The sequence below is a fragment of the Anguilla rostrata genome, chromosome 3 (assembly GCF_018555375.3).
Source record: "Anguilla rostrata isolate EN2019 chromosome 3, ASM1855537v3, whole genome shotgun sequence".
In the NCBI taxonomy this organism is placed as follows: domain Eukaryota; kingdom Metazoa; phylum Chordata; class Actinopteri; order Anguilliformes; family Anguillidae; genus Anguilla; species Anguilla rostrata.
In genome coordinates, this window is record NC_057935.1 from 23541921 (window position 1) to 23563225 (window position 21305).

The 21305-nt window shown below is 41.6% G+C and overlaps 1 protein-coding gene across 3 annotated transcripts; it reads right to left on the bottom strand.

Moving 5' to 3' along the window:
• On the bottom strand, positions 1–21305 carry LOC135250521 (LIM domain only protein 7-like). Of its 3 annotated transcripts, XM_064326865.1 has the most exons (20): positions 21023–21304; positions 19469–19559; positions 18673–18815; positions 17520–18228; positions 16700–16957; positions 15616–15730; positions 13979–14140; positions 12664–12767; positions 12188–12245; positions 11868–11927; positions 10253–10278; positions 8512–8619; positions 7194–7286; positions 6245–6564; positions 5822–5872; positions 5398–5453; positions 4901–5135; positions 4037–4336; positions 1780–1894; positions 1–718 (listed from the first exon to the last, which is right to left on the bottom strand). In XM_064326865.1, the coding sequence occupies exons 1-20, from the start codon at positions 21040–21042 to the stop codon at positions 641–643; spliced, it is 3102 nt and encodes a 1033-aa protein (XP_064182935.1). In that variant the 5' UTR covers positions 21043–21304; the 3' UTR covers positions 1–640. The 3 variants fall into 3 exon arrangements, with proteins under 3 accessions (XP_064182935.1, XP_064182937.1, XP_064182936.1); XM_064326867.1 differs by lacking the exon at positions 11868–11927; XM_064326866.1 differs by lacking the exons at positions 1–718; positions 1780–1894 and adding an exon at positions 1902–3124 and having other exon boundaries at positions 21023–21305.

Genomic DNA, 21305 nt, shown 5'->3' on the forward strand with positions numbered 1-21305 from the left:
TGGAGATCTTGTAATTTTATTCACTTACTTAACTGAACAGTCCTATATATGATGTTGCTCAATTCTCTGCTAAAATACTTGTTCTGAAAATACATCAAAGGCAATAACTCAATGAAAAAACAGCCCACAATAGTGCTGCCTAATCATGCATGAGTTCTTCATATGTATATTTTAAATTTCTATTCGGTTGTAGTAATTATATGTCACATCACAAAAAGGCACAATTTTATCATCTATACAATTACAAAGAAATATTTCAAGACAATAAGTTCTACAAGAAAATAGACAAGGGTGGAGAGTAAATAATGGGAAACAAAATATTCTTTTTCAAATAAATTGATAGGAATAATTTAACATCACAAATCAAAAATCTATCATACAACCTATAGAAGTCACCAGAATTATTCTTCAGTAAGACAAGCATGAAGCATATACTGTGTAACTGTGTCTAATATAATTCCATTACATATACACGAGGGACCACTTTATTCTGTACAGGCAATATATTCGCTACATACCGATACAAACCTCCTTATTCATCACATCCATAAAAAAAATGTACCATACAATCTGCACCTGCGGTGTTATGACCTGCACATTAACCAGATTTACACAATCAGTGGCCAGTATCTTTAGCATATTAGTCATTTTTGCTATCTGTAGCTTCTTCCTCAGCTTGTAGTAATGTAGTCAGATCACATGGAGATGGGCAATCCATCTGAAAGAAGGAGAAAAAAAAAAAACTTAAACCCTTTACTATATGTCAAGTGCTTGAGCATAAAATATGAATCGCTCAGCCTATTACTCTTAGCAGATTGAACCTCTTATGTATACAGCTAAGACATACATTGAAGCTGCATGACAAATACACATACTGATTTACCATGTCCCCTAATCACAAAATATGATCACTAATGAAAGGTTGTGACTGGTCTTGAGAAAACATGCTCTTAACAAAGAATGATTATATGTCATAGCTATGTTTTCTTTTAGCATACACAGTGGATAAGGGCTTTACATAATTTAAATGGACTGTTCCTGTCTTTCCACTGACTGAACATGTCTTAAGATTACATATTGGCTCCTCTCCCATCCCTGTCTTGACACTTGCTATCTAATTAATTTGGTGGTTGGCATGGTGTGGGTAGTATCACTTATGTTACGGTAGCTTATGTATTTATGATAATGAGATGTGATTTTGGGTTCTATAGTTTAGTGCTTTAGCAATGTGCGAACACACACTGTCTTTAGTGTTGCTGGCCTGGTCTGTTTCACTGTTACTCACTGGCCTATAGGCCTACTTCTGGTTATAAGTCACTTTGGATAGACAGTGTCTACTAAATAAATGTAATGATCTTCAGATCTTCAGAAAAAGGTTTTATTTCAGTCCCTAAAACCCACTTAAAAACCAACGGTGACTAAGCATTCTCTGTGCAGGCCCCCAAATTATGGAATTCTCTACCGGAAATTTAGGGCATCACAGACAGTACCAAATCCTTTTTAAAACCCTTATTTTTTTCATTAAAATTACGTTTCCGGATATTTTTACTGTCTTACACTTTACTTGGTCATTTTTAATTTATTTTATGTGTGGTTACTTTAAACGACCACAATTTATTGGCAAAAATCTTGGAATGCCTTCCTGTTTTAATGCTACAACTACTAAATGTACTAATACCACCACCGCTACTACAACTACTACTACTATTATTATTATTATTATTATTATTATTATTATATTTTTATTATCATTGTTATCAGTTATGTAGATTTGCTCACCAGAGAATCGGGCGTAACAGGAGTGGCAGTAGAGCTGCCGGTTTCGCAGTCTGACTTCGGCTCCGGTTCCAGCTCCAGGCTCTGTTCCCCGGAGGTCAGACTTGCAGTCGAAGCACTGGAACAGTGAGGCAGAGGGAAACAACTGAGCAGGCTTCCCCTACAAGCCCTCGCCACCTCTGTTAGAAGCAGGAAAAGACCCAGCGAGCCCCAAGCCACCACACCAGCCACAGTGACAACGCAGTGAGACAGAGAGATTACCCATCAGCCACTGGGGCCATTCAAAGCCCACGATCGACACCAAAACAAGCAAGGACCCATTTGCCTGAGAGAGGACGAATTTGCAGAGTTAAAGAGTTAGATTCAACTTGAGTTGACACCAGCTAGTAGAACCCACTAACCGAGGACTTGATTACACTTGAGCCAGTGATGAAGATGGAACGTTTGTAGAGGGAGGAGTCTTTGATGAAGGACGACACCTTGGCACTGAAGAAGGCTGGGACTGAGCGGTACAGATTGAACGCAACACATGAAGACCAAGAAGCCTGCCTGAACTGCTCTAACCCGATATTTTCTATTGAATATAGCAATTTTTTAAATGACATTTTTCCACTTCCTCCCTCCGATGAGTGCCTTTTCATTTCGTCTAAAGCACCATCTGCAGTTTTCACTCCTTCCCCCGTTTCTGTCTTTAAGCCAGTGATTCTCAACCTGCAGCCAAATTCACATAAGTGTGCAACTCAAATGACATTATGTGGAAAGTACATTTGTATATTTCCATATTGCAATCGACACATGCATTTCTATGTGTAAATGCTTTTTCTCATTGAGGCCCACACGACACATTCTGGTTGGGAAATGTGACCCTCATTGTCCAAAGAGTTGTGAAGCCTGTCTGTAATATTATCTGGTGACAAGACTCAGATATGTTGGAACAGACATTTTTCGCACTGCCTTCCAAGGTGTTAAAATGCGGAAAAAAAACAACAACTCTTCCTTTTAATTCTAACATGATGAGAACCAGCTTAGCATTAGCACTTGTACTGATTAAGAACCTGTGTCCCAGTTTCTATGTGCTTCAAAATGAACTGAACTGAAATGAGTGAGAGCAGTGTGAGAGTCCTCATGTGTTGCATCGGCTCTGCCCGAGGCATTCCCGGGAGGGGGTTAGTAAGGAAGCACAGGCGGTCTGGCCTTCCCTAGATGAGTCAAGCTCCATCTCCTGGCCCCGCCCCTCACCTTAAAACAACCCAAATGAAAACAAAGCCCCAGGGACTCGATGAGCATGGCCGTGCCCCTCCCCAGAGGGGCTCCGCAGAGGTTGCACGTCCTCCTGCCGCTGACTGACCTGGATTATAGAACGGAACGCTAGTGACTGGGGGAGGCGGGGTCATTCAACGGCTCCGCTCACCCATTACAAACTACATGGGAGAGAAGAGGTCAAGCCGTCGAGCAGCTCAGAGGAAAGACGGCTCGCTCAGGAATGGACCAATGGGTATAAAAGTAGAAAAGCGCAATAAACATTTGCAATATATTTATCAGAGAGAGAGAAAAAAACTATGGAATAATAAACAACAAAGTTCCAGGATGGGAAAAAAAAAATCAATTTCAAGTTCAGTCAATTCTACAGAATTTCTATTTGTTAACTGAAGAAAAAAAAAACCATAATGTTCTATAATTGTCCTTCTGCCCCATCCCACACAAACACTATTCTGAACCCCAAAGTACACAGATAACAGATACTGTACTATGTATTCTTTAATCAAGATTAACTACATAATCACAATGATTAATAAGTGAAATTGCAGCACATGTATTTTCATTCTGAGGGTGTTTTGTCACCGAGTAAGTCCACCCACAGGTTCTTGGAGGATTATATGTAAATGAAAATGAAAGAAACTCCCACACACTGTGTGTCTAAGCAAGCTTCACTTATTTATAGAGCTGGGAGTATAGTATAACGACTAAAGACCTGGGCTTGTAACTCCAAAGTTGTGTTTGATTCTCTGCTGGGGCACTGCAGTTAGGAACCCTTAGGAACAATGCTTAATCTGTAATCTGTTTCAATAAAAATACTGAGCTGGATAAACTGATTGTAAGTAATTTGTGTGTGTTGCTGTGGATAAGAGTGTCTGCTGCATGCTGTAGTTTACTTCATTGTCACATTGAAAACATAATAAGACACACTGTGTGGGATTTCTAAATAGAATTTTTGAAAGTGTACAGGGCACATCCAAACCAGGATCTGATTGGGCATTACCTGCTGGGGCGCTGAGAGGAGGGGCGGGGCTCAGGCTCAGGGGAAGATTCCTCGTTAAGGGCGGTAGGCGGGGTCGGGGACGTGGGGGAGGGCTGGGACCATGGGCTCTGCCTCAGAGAACCCATGGAAAAGGAGCTGGGCAGAGTGGAGGAGATAGAGCGGGTGTAGCTGTGGGGGGAGGCAGAATTGGAGGCTGCGGATTGAGGACGGTCACTGCTGGAGGTGGAGGGGGCGGGGCTCGGCGGCCATGGAGACTGTCTCCAGGAGCGAGCAGTGTTCAGGTTATCCAGAGACTCGTACCTGTGTGAGAGATTGCATCTTTGTGAAAAATAATTCAAGGAAGCCGGTGTTTTCACACTCCAGTTTCACAGGACATGAATACTGAGACCCGCACATTAAAACCTGACTCATACTTACAAAACAGAAACCAAAATACTCACAAGCCCAACTCAGTTGATCTATAGACCAAATCCTCCATTTTCATTACATAACAACCTTTCCCACTTCCCCACAAATCAGACCCGAGTTCATTTCCAGTAGATTGCTGAGGATTTTAAAATAGCATACTGTATACTTTTTTTGAGCCAATACTCAAAACACATTTTTTTTCATTAAATAATACATTTTGGTAATTGACATGTTTCATTGTCCCAGGGTTCTTCATGAATCTAAATTCTAAATTTAACCAGCATATGAAGTATTAAAATAAGTATTTGATCTTAGTTTATTACTACTATAACTATGACCATTATTATTGCTACTACTACTGCTACTACTACTACTACTAATAATAATAATACTAGCACTTCTACTAGCATTACAACTACAGCTACTCTTAGTCCAACTCCTACTCCAGGTGCTGACCTCCTCATACCCCCACCCAGGTGGATGGGCTCTTTGTAGATGTTTGTGGTACGCTGGCGTATCCAGCTGGAGTCGGTCAGGAGCTGAGTCTTCTTCTTCATCTCCTCCAGGATCTGCAGCCGATCCATCTCCACCTGGGAGAGAGGCCTGTTCTTCTTCTTCTTCTTCTTCTGGGCCTCCTGGTTTGGAGGGGTGGTTGGCTTACTCGCACTGCTGCTGCCCGCTACTGCCACCACTGGGATGAGAGAGTCAAGACACCTAGATGAGGAGATCTGTAGCACTGCGGTGTCAGTAGGTTTCTTAAGACCTTGGAAATAAGGTGTGTGGTATGTAGACTCATCAGCCAAACAATGAAAACATTTACACACATGCTAAAACACGACAAATGCCAGCAGACATTGTGATACTCCAGGACTGGGGCTTTAGATACCAATGGAATTAAAAATATGTACCTGTGGAAGCCAGTTAGAATTGATAAAATAAATCAACAAACTAACCTTTAACCTCTGGATTGTCTACTTCATCAAGCTCAGGAGTAGATTTAGATTTTGCCCTGAAAATCAAAAACAGAACTGAATGAACGTAAATTACACATTCACAAACAGATATGTGGACAGTGGTGAAACTGTCTAAAATAGTGATTTAACTATGAAACAAGGTTTTAAAATGAGTGTTTCTCTCAGTTGGGTTGGTATAAGTTAAAATGAACACAATCACCAGTTAAAAACAATGGATTTATTTGGTCTAAATTATTAAACTGAAAGACCAGAGAATGGAGCATTTTAAAACGTTACTTCCAAAATATCAGTGGCTGGAAAGAAGGGCTGTGCACAAGTTCCCTCTGCTAGATCTCTGTTTAGTGATGTTTGGAAATTAATACTACTATTATTAGCATATTCAGAATGGTATTACCATACTCACCTGTCTGAGAGAGAAATCTCAGGGTGGATTTTGGCAAACCCGTCCCCCTCCCTGAATCAAAGCAGCAGGGAATGGCAAATAATAGCAGAGAATGAGTTAACATGAAGGGAGGGAAGCTGCTTAGATGTTTTAATCATAGTGATGTAACTGCAGCAAGGAACTGCAGTTGGTGTCTTATAACATGACCTTGTGACTTTGTGAAGAATTGTACACTATGAATTTCAAAGATTTAAAATAAATACCAGGGACGTATATTAGCTGTTCATATACATTTAACCTCATTCTAACTCAAGAAGTTGCCCTCTAGTGGATAGTGGGACTAACTATCCCACTATCTTCAGACAGGCCCACTAACTATGCACGGCGCTTACTGAGTGAGTTAAGGACTCGCCACTTTTAGCATGGACAGTCAGTCTTCCTCACCAGTGGTCCTGTTCCTGGTTGCCTTCTTGCTCTCTGGGACATGTGTCTGTAACTTGCTGGCACATCTTTCTCTCCTCCTCTTCCTCTGGTCTGGGCTGCTGCCCTACCTCTTCACAATTTCTCTGCAATCCCAACTCCTCTCCCTGTCCCATTCTCTCCAACTCTTCTTTGCATGGCTCCGCCCCTTGGGGTAGGGTCTCTTCCAGCTCATCGCCATCCTCCAGTTGACTGGGTTCCTCAGAAGGAGGGGGTGTGGCTTGGCTCAGGGGAGATGCTGGGGAGAGGGGGCTGAGGCTTCTGGTGTCTACCTCCAAGTGTTTCTGGGATTGAATTAATATTGAATCAGATCAAATTGTTAAGATAAAAACAGATAATGTACATTATTTGATCTCATCTAGTCTTGTATTTTCCTGAGTTATATGAGCAGCAGTGGCCAATTTGGCTAACAGACTACATTACATTACAGGCATTTAGCAGATGCTCTGATCCAGGACGACTTACACAACATTTACATTGCATCCATTTATACAGCAGGATGTATACGGACACAATTCAGGTTAAGTACTTTGCTCAAAGGTACAACAGCAGTGTCCTTCCTGGGAATCAATCCTGTGACATTTAGGTTACAAGACCAGTTCCTTACATTATACTACACTGCCACTAACAAGTGTACAGTTGTTTGCAAATGTCTGACCTCCCCTTGTATATGTCATAAAGCATTACCAGATGAACAAAAGATTAACCAGCCTCTCAATTGTACAAAGCTAAACATGAAAAAGCTAAACATGACATGTTTGTGACATAAATGTTAATCCATTCATGCTACAACATAAAACATGTTTTAAAGTTCTGTTGGGTACTTCAAAATGACTACCTATTATTCTAAGCTCTCAAAACGCTCGCCTTTCTTGAGCTGGTGGTAGGGGCTCTGGGGTGACGGAAGCATTACCTCCGCATGGTTTCCAGAATTTTCTCTCACAGCATCCTGTTGCGCTCGACGCCACTCCTCCTCCAGCTTCTGCTGGTCACGTTTGTATTTTTCCTGTGTGCAGAAGAAACTGTTATGGTCTCACTAGAGAGAATGTGGGTCAGTTAGTACTGAGCTGAGAACAGCCAAGTCTAACTAGAGAACAGCGAGGACTGCAGTCAGACACTGTACTGGAGTGGGAACTTGGTTACATGCTGCCGATAGTTGCACAGCAACTCACTTTCCTGAAATGGCCTTTCCCATCCAAGACTACAGAATGTGATTAACAGTAGAAGTAGAAAAAAACCTTATTCTCTCTTTCTCTGTAAAAAAGATGAATAAGATAGACTTTTAGTGGCTGTTATGCAGGAATTTGTTTGTACTGAAGATGTAAGAAAGACTTCTCCATAAGACAAATTCATATTTCATATTCAGAGTCATATTCAGAGTCTATTTACTTAGTGGAATATTTATAGTAGCCATTTAGGTTACTGGAAAAATGCATCACACATTGCTAAATGCATAAGTTGTTACTTATCGTTGTTGTAGTACTCTATGAATATTATTCATTATCCAATTTGGTTAATACATGTATTATCAGGAATTTCATTAACATCTCGCAGATATGTAATGATTCTGCAATGAATGAGGGGAGCTTCAATCGAGCGAAGCATGAAAATGGTTTGAAAGGTAGGAACATTGTATTTACATACCAAACTGCTCAACTGACAGACAACTGCTAATTGCATGTGTTTAAATGACTCATTTTGAAATCATAAATGTTATGCCAAGTAGCCAAGTATATGAATGCTGATGTACGGGTATCGTTTGCATTAAACAGGAGCTCTTACAACCTCTTGCAGCTGGAGTATTTGAAATGAAAAGTACATTTTTCATGTTTTGTGTGAATTTTTAGTTTAAGAAGCTTGCTAATGGATTCAACAGCTGCATCCCTCCTAGGAATCAAACATTAAACCTTCGGGTTTTATCCTTGACATTCATGCTAGCATTTTTTCATTATTTTTACAATGTCTCTCAAGATTTGCTAATGCTAGGAAAACTAAATGTTAAATGTGCCCAGCAAGTTAGATAATTAGGCCATTTAAGCCAATGGGGAATTCACTAGAGAGCTAATGAGTATGCATACTTGGCCTGAGGAAACTCTGCTTGAGAACTCCAGCATTATAAATAGACCACCAGAGTTTACAGATGACTGCTGAAGCAGACCAATCAACCTGTTCAAACAAACAGGATAGTGACCAGTCTAGCATGACCGCCTCTGGTGATATCTCCAAGATACCTGCAGCAGACGCTCCTGCTCCTGCTGCCATTTCTCCTGACGCTTGCGCTCCTCCTGTGGGTCCCAGGAGTGGCGGGTAGAGGAGGTGCTGATAGAGGGGATGCGTATCTGAAGGAGGGGGAAAAAATGTCTTATTTCATACGGGTCTTCAGATAATGCAGGTATGCCAATGGTGCACCACACCAGCTTTATAGTTTGACAAATAGCATTAAATATTAAAGAACCTCCTAAATGCAAATGTATCAGGAATGTGCAGTAGGTCATTTGGTAATGTTTTAATGTGATGTGGAAATGCACAAAGTTTAAGGATTTTAATTGCTCATTTATCCACTGGAACTGTTGCTTACATTACTTCTTTTTTTCTGAAGTCAGGTCTCATTTTGTAGGTACAACAATTGGTTAGTTTATCACTAACCCACAACTATAAAAGCAGTAAGCGGGTTGTATTTACAACTTTTTTTTTTTCCACACTGGCTTTCCAAACGTTTAATGTTGCTCTGGTCTTTCTTTGCAGTGTTGACTTGTATTATACTAATTAGCATCAGTACTACATGCGCTTTATGTATAAAAATGCATATAATTGATAGAGAAACGTGTATACAGTATAATGGTCAGCTAAGATCAAAACGTTATCAACTCAAAATTATTTTGAAACACTTTCATTAGATATTTTGTTCAGAGTGAGCTATTGAGTTTTAGAATGTCTGCCAATAACTATTGTTGTCGCTAAGATACAGCATACCACATTTTGAATCCAGAGTTAAAGACTAGATGCTTCCAACTCATTGTTATGGAAACAGAAATTTAATTTTAGCATTGTTCTATTGCACAAAGTATAGGAACTCCAAATCAGGAACTCTGGTGGCTCCTGAAATGAGTCATTAATATATTTTCCACCTAAGTGGCTTGATATTCTATGATTGTATTTGGCTAGTTAATGATCGACATTATGTGTGGTACGACCACTTGGCTCCCCGTTGAGTCACATCATAACTGAGAGCAGGGACTATATATAGTTCAGTCAGGAGAACTCACGCATTTAGATTTAAAATTGTAATGAATATGTAAGTACATTTTTGGTTTGGCACTGAATGGATCTGCTTCAGGTACTACAGTGGATGCACCAGTGTCACTACTATCTAACAAGAAGCCTGATACAGTACATCTTCCAATCTAAACAATGGCAATACCAGAATCCCCCTTAAATCAGATTCAAACAACAGGTGGTAGCTGGGATGGAGGAGGATTAGTTAATTTATGTGCAGTAGCTAGCGAAGCATGCAAAAACTGTGCAGGAAATCTGCAGCACTGGAGATATCTGTCTGTTTGTTTGTTTTTTTTTTAAAGGCACTCCATTGGTAATGTGTGCATGTGATTGGATGGGTATGAAAAATTGTGTTGTGTGTATGTGATTGGTTGATTGTGGTGATGTGCTGATGAGAACCATTAGCTGCAGCAAGAGTTTCCTGTCCAAACTTGCTTTGTGTATTTTATGCACATTTCTCACTTTTCAGAACTGTATTCCAGAACTGGTTTTGTTGGTAATGGAAACACTAAGAGTATCTCATGGTTTCCAGATATGGCACAGTATTGTGCAGTACACCACTGGATAACCATCATTTTTATGTGAACCATGTGATCTTTACTTTCTTAAACTCAGCTGTCTTATCATGCCCGTTCTCACTGTTTTGATTTGAACTAGACTTGGTCTATCTGTTACATGACAGAAGAACGTACTTACATCTGATATTGCAGACTCGGAGCCGCCTACAAAAGAAAGAGTTATCAGTCCAGTTTTTACATGGTAGCACTCATCCACCCACTGTTTGCTTAAGTTTTGGATGAGTCGGAACACAGCAGAGATGAGTCCATGCAGGTTACACCAGCAACAGAAGCACATAAAAATACAAATTAAGTAATTAATCAGTCAAGTAGAGCTTGAGATCAAACAATTAGAAACAACAGCAGATAGGGTTCTGCCAGTTTAAATCCAAATCATTTGTAGCTTGCTCTGCTAATGAATCTAGGACTGTAAGCTGGTTGGGCAGTTGACTTCTCCAGTGGACATATCATGCAATGACTGATGAAGTTCAGCACTTAAGTAATGGAAGTGACGGGATTTAATTATTTAACATCATTAACCTTGCTCTGTGAAGGAGTATCATTCACTAATGGGCTGAACGGTGCAACTAAAGTTTGGGGGGGGGGGGGGGGTGTTGATTGGTGGGGGTGATGGGTCTATATCATTCAAAAAATAATAAAATGAAAACTGTAGTTATCTGTTCCTTGACCTGGCAGCTGACAGATTACTTTGAAAGTAATGTCTTGCAGGCAAATTTATTTTACTGATTGTTCCTAGATGAAACTGATAATTGCAGTCCTATTAAAGGGTGTCATTCCTTTTGTTATTAAAATATCAAAATTTGGGGAAGTACAATGGGAGAAGGCTCTATTTTAGACCAAGACTAATGTGTTAAGTCTTTATGGTACGACCAGCTTTGTTCAGAAAAAAAAAATTCATCTAGTTACTTTTTTTATTTTTATTCTTTAGCCACCTAAAGCATTATTCCATTCAGCAGAAATACTAACAAACACCGTTTATGCAATTTATGTAATTCTTAGCATGCTACATCGCAGCAAAAATTGAAGACTGAATAGGTGCTATCATTAATATATACCAGAAGGGGTGAAAGTAACTGAATGGTAATGGGTCATTCAGAAGTGCAGACCATTAGTATACACAATAACACCATTATCATCACTTGCACACCATGCAGACAGGAACAGATGCACTGTACATAACCTACAGACCTAGCATCGCACTTCATACAAATTATTTTTTTTACTCCAAGCCTGAAGTGAAGATGAGAAAACAGGGTGCACAGAAACAGAATCATACTTTTGTTTCTCTTTGTCAAACTATCAATGGTCTAAATATCATCTTCAAGAAAAAATGATGTCAAATCGCAGGAAAACACACTGCACACATGGCTTCGTTTACCACAAAGGTAGACCAATGAACTGACTGCAAACCCAGAGCCTGATGGAAAAACAGATGCATTATGGTGACATGCCACTTGTATAGACAGCAAAGCTCAAATTCTTGAACCAAGTACTTCATCTACAATTCCTGGCTAAGGTAACATCTGAACACTCTGAAGTAGTATCCTCCTTTGTATCTTTCACCATTTAACGGACTACTGATTTATTGGATTAGGTTTCTGTGATATATTGCTTTCATCTGTGCATGCTCTTTATATCAGGTGAAGGTAGGAAAGACCTGACTTTAGAGTCTCAGACGTGACCGAAGACCAGTACATGTCATTGGAAACAGTGGTATGATGGTCTAGTTTTACCTGGCTGTTCAAAAAACTCAGATCTCCTTTTTAAGTTTTTCAAAGAAAGGGGTTGTGATTCTACACAGGAAATTAAAACAGGGAAGAAAAGAGAATATGAGAAAAAGAGTGAAATACACAGGTTGAATCCAAAGACAGGAGTATGAAAATGTTAGATAGATTAGGAAGCAGATATATTTCCATAAAGATAATAATTAATGCTGGACAAGTTTATATAATTAAACTGCCAGACAATAAATTAAGGACAGACCCAAAAAGACAATATTTGGGTTCTACAGACAAGAATGACGTTCATTACACCCAGACACATGGCTCATTACCTTTGCTTTCCATAGATTCAGGATGGAATCTTCCATTCATGTCTTTAGAATCCACATCCTGTAAAAAGCAACACTGCATGCTATTCTCTTCTGAAAGACTATAGACTATATGCATACATTTTATGTGTGTGCAAATACTTAAAAAGCAAGCTATTCTAATATATTCCACTGATTCACTGACCTATATAACACATTAAAGTGTGTTCAATTTGTATTTGTTTATTTATTTTTATTATCTATGTATTTCCATATCAAAATGCATCTTTTTTATATAATTCAATTTCATTCTTATTGTTATTATATTTGTAAAGCGCTTTATATATTGTGTATTGAACAAGCAATGTAAATACATTTAGTAAAGGAACGAAAATGCATTTTTCCATTCAGTCAATGTAGTGTACCATGACCACATAACCTGAAACCATGCTAACACAAACTCTATGGAGATTCTGATACACACTGACAGTGATACTCACAGTGATAGCCTGGCTATTGAATGTGTGAGATGATTTCACAACATCTTCCAAGGGTGGACAGGAGATGACCTCATTGCTCGCATTTGTGTACTGTTCTGGGGAACCTGAAAGTGTTGGATCAATACTATCGGCACGGGCAGAAGAATCAGATGTCGTGCAAGGATTGAAATAATTCGCAAATACACCTCCCACTTGATCACTTCTGATCACTTACAGGTTAGAATAGCTCAGACTTACAGAGCTGGCTTCAAATTTACTGTGATGCTGCAGTACTGAAGAGTAGCCATTACAAAGGCAAATTTACAGTATGCATACTAGATACGGACACCATCACATGCTAGCATTAATACAATGTAAACTGTAATGGACAATGTGCCTGGAAACTGGCTTTATATGTGATATTCCACCCAGATTAGACATGCTTGTGATCAGCTCAGCTGGATAGCCATGCACAAGTGAAAAAGTTGGAGAACTTAAAGTCAGTTTCACAAGTTTACTAAACAAGTGTTGCAAGTGCACTATTACAAGGATCTAAAATCTAAATTAGGAAACCATTTTTAAACTCAAATAAAGTGTTCTGTAACTCTCCGATACAAGGATATGATCAATAGAGTCAAAACAGTGGTACAATTGACTCTGGCTGGTTTTGGACTTATATTCAAAAAGTCTATTTGAATTGCCCAGTGGCCTCCATACATCCATCTCACTGCTGCTGCAAAGTCCTAAAACGCAGAGATGTACGCACTCTCAGTTCTTCCACCCACTTCCTTTCACTCTGAGCTACACCGTCACTGGATGGGAGTTCACCACTTCAGGACAATCCCAGTGATAGTCAATGAGACGAGAACAATCCCATTGATTCAAACCCTCTTGCCCTGGGCAATGCTACAGTATAGTCTATTTCAATATACCAACACCGTTAGGATTCAATACCAGACCACGGGGCACATATCACCACACTGGAACCCAGGGTCCCAGCAGGTTGGGCCACTCGGCAGTACCAGCTGTTCTGAAGGAAACTACAGCTGGCATGGTTAATACTTAATGTGTGCTGATAAACACTGAGCAAATTGATTTCATGTAGGAAATCAATGAATGTATTTGGGTGCATGACATTTTGTCACACAGCTCCTGACTCCTCCCTTGACTGTTTCATCAGAGCATGCGCTGGATAAAAAAAGATATAAAATTCTCCTTTATTCATCCCGTTGAGATTGACATCTCAGTCTCAACCCTTCGTCAGAGGTCACCTGGTCGTTTCTTTTGAATGGGAGACTGTCACTGTAGAGCCCCAGGCCCAGGTCCAGAGACTTACCGCTCTCTCCGTTGCGCCGCACATCCAGCACCAGGCTTCCCTGCTGCAGGGCGGAGTCCAGGCTGGCCTTCCACTGCTCGCAGCTCATCTCAGACACCCTGCAGCCGTCCACTGCCACGATCGCATCACCCACCTGCAGATGGCAGAGCTCCGCTGGGCTACCTATGCGCCCACAAAACAAACCAGGGCATGTGACATCACAGTGTCTTTCCTTGCCGGTTAGGGGACTGATGGGAAATTTTTAACGGTGCGAAGAATGGACTTTTAACCCTACAGTGCTCCATCATGACTCTCTCAGTCTGCAGACATGGCATAGTGTATTGTGCCATACTGTATACTGTAGTACTGAGATGTTTCCCAAACTATGGGTTAAGATGTATTGGTGGATTTTGAGAGCTTGTTGATGTCCTTTGTGGGATACATGTGGAATGGGCATGGGTTCAGAAAATTGGTAGAGAGATAACAAAAACCAAGAACACACTGATTAGCTTTTTTTGATGACGACAACTAAAGAGATAAAGATACAGTAACACCCAACAAGGGAATTATATTCTTTAAATTAATTAGTCAGCCGAATGAAAATAATTTTTATCTTGTTACTATGTTTGTTATCACTGGAAAACAACTCATCAAAGGACATTTACTGACAAAATGAATTCCGCCTCTGTAACACTGCCACCAGAGATGCCACCTACTCTATTCGTATGATTGGTCTTCCTTTTACACGACCTTTCATGTTACTTCTCCAAATATGGTTATGGTAAAACACTCCATTACAGCTCATATAGTAAGTGCACTATACAAAATTACTGTACATACCAGTAGCCAATTCTCCTGCTCAACACAGCGCAAGAGTAACAAGCTCATCATCAGAATATGACCTAGAAAGGGATGTGGCCTAGATAGAGGCTTGGCGTCCGCTGTGAAATAGCCCCCGGTTAGCAAAGGAGAGAGCAGCAACGCTCAGCGAGTAGCTTCTAGTGGTTCCAGCCACTTAATTCTGCCGCAGTATCTGTTTATAAGTGGAGACGAAAAGCAGGAGCGGTAAAAAACACGAGGCCTCCGACACGTAATGACACGTCGGCCCCGAACCGAAGCCGCGCAGGCTGGAGGCCCGGGCGAGCTCAGGGGGGTTTCAGCTTATCAACTTCCAGCAGGGCAAGAGAACGTTCCTATCCCCGCGGTAATTAATCATTCATGGCCTCTCGCGAAGCGGCAAACACCTGATGCCTGCCTCTCGCCCGCACAAAGGACTGTCCTTCGCCCTGCGGATTCCTCGTTCCGAACTCAGAATAATTACTCCGTCCTGTCAATAATTCCCATTGATTATCAAGAAAGGGTAACAGGGCGGGGGGGGTCGAAGCGAGAGCACGGCGGCGTTTGATCATGTTTTAATGCTATTTTAATATTTCAATGGCAAATTGTTCAACTGTTCCAATCCAAATGTTCTGGAAACTATATACCTTTGTCTGTTTGACTTCATCACTTTCTTAGAATTAAGCACCCCTTTTGTCGTTCTAAAAAAAAGAATACCCGCCAAATGTTTTTATATAAATCATATGAGCAGAACACTATTTAATTTGTCTACCGTGTTTAAACCAATTCCGAGCTTTAAAGAATGAAATAAAGAACGTTACCTTGCTGAATGGATTTGATTAAAATCCCAGTAGATTGCCAGCTGGTCTGAAAGCCGAAGTCCTGGGTGCTGTCTGTTCTCTGGCTGAGTCTGATTCTGATGTCCTCGTAACGAGTCTGAAAAAAAAAAACAGAAGGTGACACCTAAGGATACGGTGTCACTGTTTCCTGTGGGAATCCGATGCCGCGATCATACCAACAGACCATGCTAGAGTGCGCACAGAGAACATCTCCCCACAATGCCCCAAGCATTAGGGACAGGTAACATTACTGACAGATTACACGTGTGAATGGTACTACACAAATGCTCAGCTCAAAATGACACACATGTCCTGGAGAGGGCTGCTGTTGTCTTCTAAGGAAATTGAAGACCTTTAGCAGTTGCGCCTTCCATGCTACATTATGGCAGCTGAAGAGCTAGGAAAAGTTAAAGGCAATAATTCTGTGACTAAATTAACTATTAGGCTATGAGAGCTTCTAACTCCTTAGAATGGTAGTGTTTAAACAAAAATTCTATTAGGATGAAACACATTCTTATTCCACATCATTGCTTACAGTGCAGACTGATTCCAGTGAAAGATGGTGTCCTGTGCACTGGTTCTCATTATTTTAATTGCATTTTTCTTCAACAAAAATTTGTTGATTAATTGACCTTTGACTGGGAGCTCAACCAAGTGTTTGAGCTACTTTTCACATGTAAATGTAGATTATTTATTTGTGCGTATATATTTCTTCCTTATTTGATTTGTTGTATTTTGTACATATTTCTAGTTGAATAAATATATAAATAAACAAAATTTTGATGTAAAAAGAAGTGCAATTGCTCAGTTGAGTTGCCAGTTAATTGCGTATTTGTTTTCTTATCAGATGCTGTTATTGCACAACTTGCATTTTTATGTGCTTTCAATTCATACAGAGGAATAAAGGTCAAGTACCTTGCACTTCAGTGTCCCACCTGAGATTTGAACCTATGACCTGTGAACAGCAGGTTTTACTATTTTACTACACTGTAGCCCTTCAGGGGCCATGACTCAGTAGGATTGAGAGCAATACAGGTGACAGCTGGAAGATCCTCCAGGCACGCACCTGTGGAAAACTGGCCTCTGAGGCAGAGGGGACTGCGGACGCCATTTTGGAATGAGAGGAGTCACAGCTGGGCCGGGATGAAACAGACGGACTGTGAAAAGGGGCGGATCCTGGCTCTGCCTCATTGTTTATCAGCATGGAGCCGGGCTGGGATCGCGCCTCGTCCTCTGGGGTCAGGAACGGATGCTGGTGGTCGGCGATTTCGGAATTCTGCGAGAGGTTTGTCTCACCGTTGAAGCGTCTGCACGAATCGTCCATCTACAGAAAACAAACCCTGTGTTTTTCTAAATCCTGTCGTCAATCACATTGTTCACTGCACAAGGTGCTGGGGGAGACATTTGCCATGAATTCTAATCCCCAGGTGCATTAAAATTCAGTATCATTTAAATACCAAACCGATCAAGTGATCCCAATGCTCGTTCAAATAGCTATTTTATTACTGTCCTGGAGTGATGTTTAAAAAACTCTCCTGTAATTTTAGCATAGAGAACACACACAGAACAAAATATGACACATTTTTTGTAGTGTATTAAACATAAGCAAACCAAGATTAAACATGAGAAAAAATGGGCAAGTTGGATGGAAGTTGCAGTTTTACTAAGTGGATGGTAGGTAGAATGTAGAGTCAGTTCATTTCATTATACATGAGCTGTAAATGGATCGGGCAGAAACAGGTAACCTGAGGCTGACAAACTGAACATGGCACACAGTTATATTTCAGTCCTGGGCTTTTGGATATTTTGAAAAAGCAGTTCTAGAAAGTTCTCGGAGAAGCGGCAAACCCAAAAAAAACCCGCTGACCGAATCGAGGGGTACTTACGGTGAAGGCTCGGGAAACCGGGGAGATCTTGGTGGACTGGGTCCCGAAAGGCCTGGGCGAGACCACGGAGGCGAGACGCGAGCTACCCGATCTCCGGCTGCTCCCGGGGAGAGAGGCGGCGGTAACCTGAGCAGCCGCGGGTTTTGTATCCATTGAATGGAGACTCTGTGAAGGGCCGGGGCTCTTTTCTCGCGCCGGCCTGCCAATGGGGCACCCCGGATCGGGGGCTTTGTAAGCCGAGCCGGCGCCGCTTCCCTCAGCCGCGCCGCCGCTGCTCGGGTCTGCTGGAAACCGGCCCGGCAGGTCGGGGAGAGAGGCGCCGGTTCGGCCCGAGAGCGCGGTGACGTTGGCGACGGCGGTGCTGGTTCGGCTGGCGGGCCGGGCGCCGGTTCGGTCCGCGGCGGTGGCGCCGATCGGGATGTCGGGACCGGTGCCGGTCCGTCCTTTGAGGTCGGTTCTGGTTCGGTCGGTGTGAGCGATGCTGGACCTGCTGCTGCTGCTGGTGCTGAGGGAGGCCTCCTGGCTGGTTCTCGCCTGGGTGGAGTGAGGTATCGCGGGAGGTGTGACCGCTCTCTCTGCTGGTGCGTAGGGGCTGTTCGCGATGTAGCTCCGGGGCGGCAGGGATATGGAACGAGGCTGGAGCTTGAAGCCAATAGCCTGCGGCGTGTGAAAGGAGGCAGCCCTATGGCTAGCTGGAGTGCCTGCTTCTCTATAGGTGAAACGGAGAAGACCAGTGAAGAGAGTATGATGCACTATTAGATTACACCTTTACAGCAGACCCTTGGACTCACAATGGAATTATCATGCAGAGATACAACTTTCTCATTTTCTCTGTGTTACTAGTTTAAACACAGATACAGCTCACACACACACACACACACACCCACAGATGCAAACATACTCTGTCAGCAGAGGGGAGACGCACCTCTGCTCTCTCACATCCTCCAGTCACCATTACCAGTCATCATGGCTCATCACGAAACATTTAAAAATAAATTCATTGTCCAAATTCACATTCGCAGCCACGAAACATGGTTCAAGAAGACTACAGCGGCAGTAGATGCAACGGCCGCTCTGATGCTTAAAAGCGACAGAGAGCCAAGGACAAACGAAAGGACTCCAGGTGCGTCGCACCGCACGGGCGTGTCTTTACCTTTCTCCCCCCTGCATCGCTACGCGGGTGTCCGGTTTCCTGGCGCTACCCCCGCCGGCTAGCTCTGCGCGCTCGTGCTCCTCTCTCTCCCTCACCATGTTACAGTGGACGCTCCGCCGATGGCTCTTCCACCTGGCCAGGTCCTGAGGGCGAACGGGAAGAGAGATGACTCTCCATGCCCAGAGCCCAGCTGAATCTTCCCTACGACTGAGAGAGGGGAGTCGGCGCGACGCGGTGGCAGGGGAAGGAAGGACTGCGTCTGTAGATGCCCCACTTCTAGCTGCCCGACTCCTCCCATGCTCCTTTCCCCTGGGAATTCGGGGGCATGAAAGTGACCTAAATGTTCTGTGAAGATGAAGCCCCTGACTGCTGCACAACGCAGCCGCACCTACGCAGGGAGACTCAAAGTTAACGGTCTGACTTGGTAGCGCGATGATCGCATAGGATGGTTTATGTCCTTTTGCCTACAAGTGTGTGGCCCCATTTCGGCACAAAATGGCTGCTGTTTATTGTTAAGATGGATGCTACTCACTGGTCGTGATTGAGGTCAGTTAATCATTTATACATTAGCATTTCATTGCTAATATATAAATCATATGTGTTCATATTAACATTAATAGGACTACTACTACTACTACTACTACTACTACTACTAATAATAATAATAATAATAATAAATACTAATTGTGTGATTCTTTGGCAGTTACTCTCACACATAATTACTGTTACATTTTTTCTGTACACAACCTCTCCTGCAGCCAGTCTTGGGAGCAGACATTTAGCAGGCTCTACTTACATCTCTCCATTGCTCTTCAATCTCCTTTGCCTGGTTACGGATTTCCTGCTGTACATCCTGTTCTGTTGGGATGCTGCTGGTCGACTTGCTCCTGGTAGATTGTAATAACGGTGCGCAGGTGTTAGGTCAGGTGTCTCAGGCCCCCGTGCATGTTAGTTTTCCTCTGAACCACAACCACAACCCCTGAATTACACTGAGCCGTTAACACACGTCAATGAGGGATGACACAAGCCACATTAAGTCAGAAATAGCTTTGCTCATACCACAAGTAATACATGTCCCATTTTTATATCACCCAATTACTTTTAATCATATTGATAAACTGAAACTTTAAAATGTGTGAGTTCTTTCATAAACATCAACCATTTATGGAAAGACCAAGCACATGCTAAATATTGCCAACTGTAAATATATATATATATATATATATATATATTATATATTTAGTTTAAGAAATAATGCATTTTAATAAATCACAGTTGAGATTAGCTGCTACAGAAACTGCCATAAACAGGGGATCCACAGGACCAAGTTTGAGAACTCCTGTTTTTTAGACAAAACAGGCACAGACGCAGACCCTCCTAGAAAGAGTGCATGGAAGTAGGCAAGAAGAAAGCTCTCAGTTTCCTCTACATGTTGTTTGGTTTTTTAAATACCTTCATTATTTATCTTTTCATGATATTTTAGAAAAGACATACATACAAAGATAAGTTGCATACAACATATCCTTTTACAAATTACATGCAGCCTTTACATTATATACACATGTATTTAATCCATTCCAATTCAGTGCATTCTCTTTTACCAGGAATAAAAAACAAACATCAGTGCACAGCACTCTTAACTTCTCAACCAGTTTGTTCAGCAAGATGGAGACATCTACTGTTCAAACTCTGTTTGACAACATGGTAAACTAAAAAAAAAAAAAATGAAACTGAACTTGGTTTGATATTTACCTAGTGGACTGAAGACAAATTTCCCATGAGTTACATTGTCCCGTAAGTGAAAATGGCTTAAAGTAAAAAAGGCTTTTTTCATCACCTGCAAGGTTATGTGGAGAGTATAGCTTCCAAATCTTTTCTTGACAACAGTGCCCCATTTCAAATCAGTGAGAAATGGCACTGAACATCCAGGCTAGAAATGGTGTAAAAAAGATGGCAACCCACACTTTTCTTTTGAAATGAAGAGTCTATACACAGTAAAATGTCCAGTGTTACTTAAACTCTAATAGAATATGTATGAGTCCAAAGGGGATTATATATACTTTGTAATAGTTGATTTAACACTGAACATTTTAATGTGTAAACATGTAAATGGAAGCACATCTTCACTCCACTTCAAATTATTAGAAATTATGTATGCACAAGCATTTCACTGCACACAATAGCTACAAAACACCTAGAAAAACATGGATTAGAATCAGCTATTGCTTGCCAATGCAGTGATTCATAAGCGTATTAGCCAAAAACACGGTGCCACCAACATTTTTGAGTGAACAACAAGAGCAATAAAAAGTTTTACACCCATATGATGAAATAAAAATTTTTGGTTTACCTCTGTTTGTGGGCCATCATTACTGATCGACACCTTCCCAAACCTCAGACTGGTACCTAAATGGTTCCAGTGTGATTTTGGCCTTGGTTCTAACACGACATTCTTTCCTGGCTTACCAAAGCTGCAACATGACTAATTTCAACCATTACAAAATACTTATGCATTCTGTCCACCTGTTAGCTAACCAAAGTTTTGCTTTGCTATCACAACAACAATACGCCCTCCTACCCCCTCCCTCAGTTTAGGTCTGGCTCCCCGCGAAAGAATCCAGGCCAGCGAATGC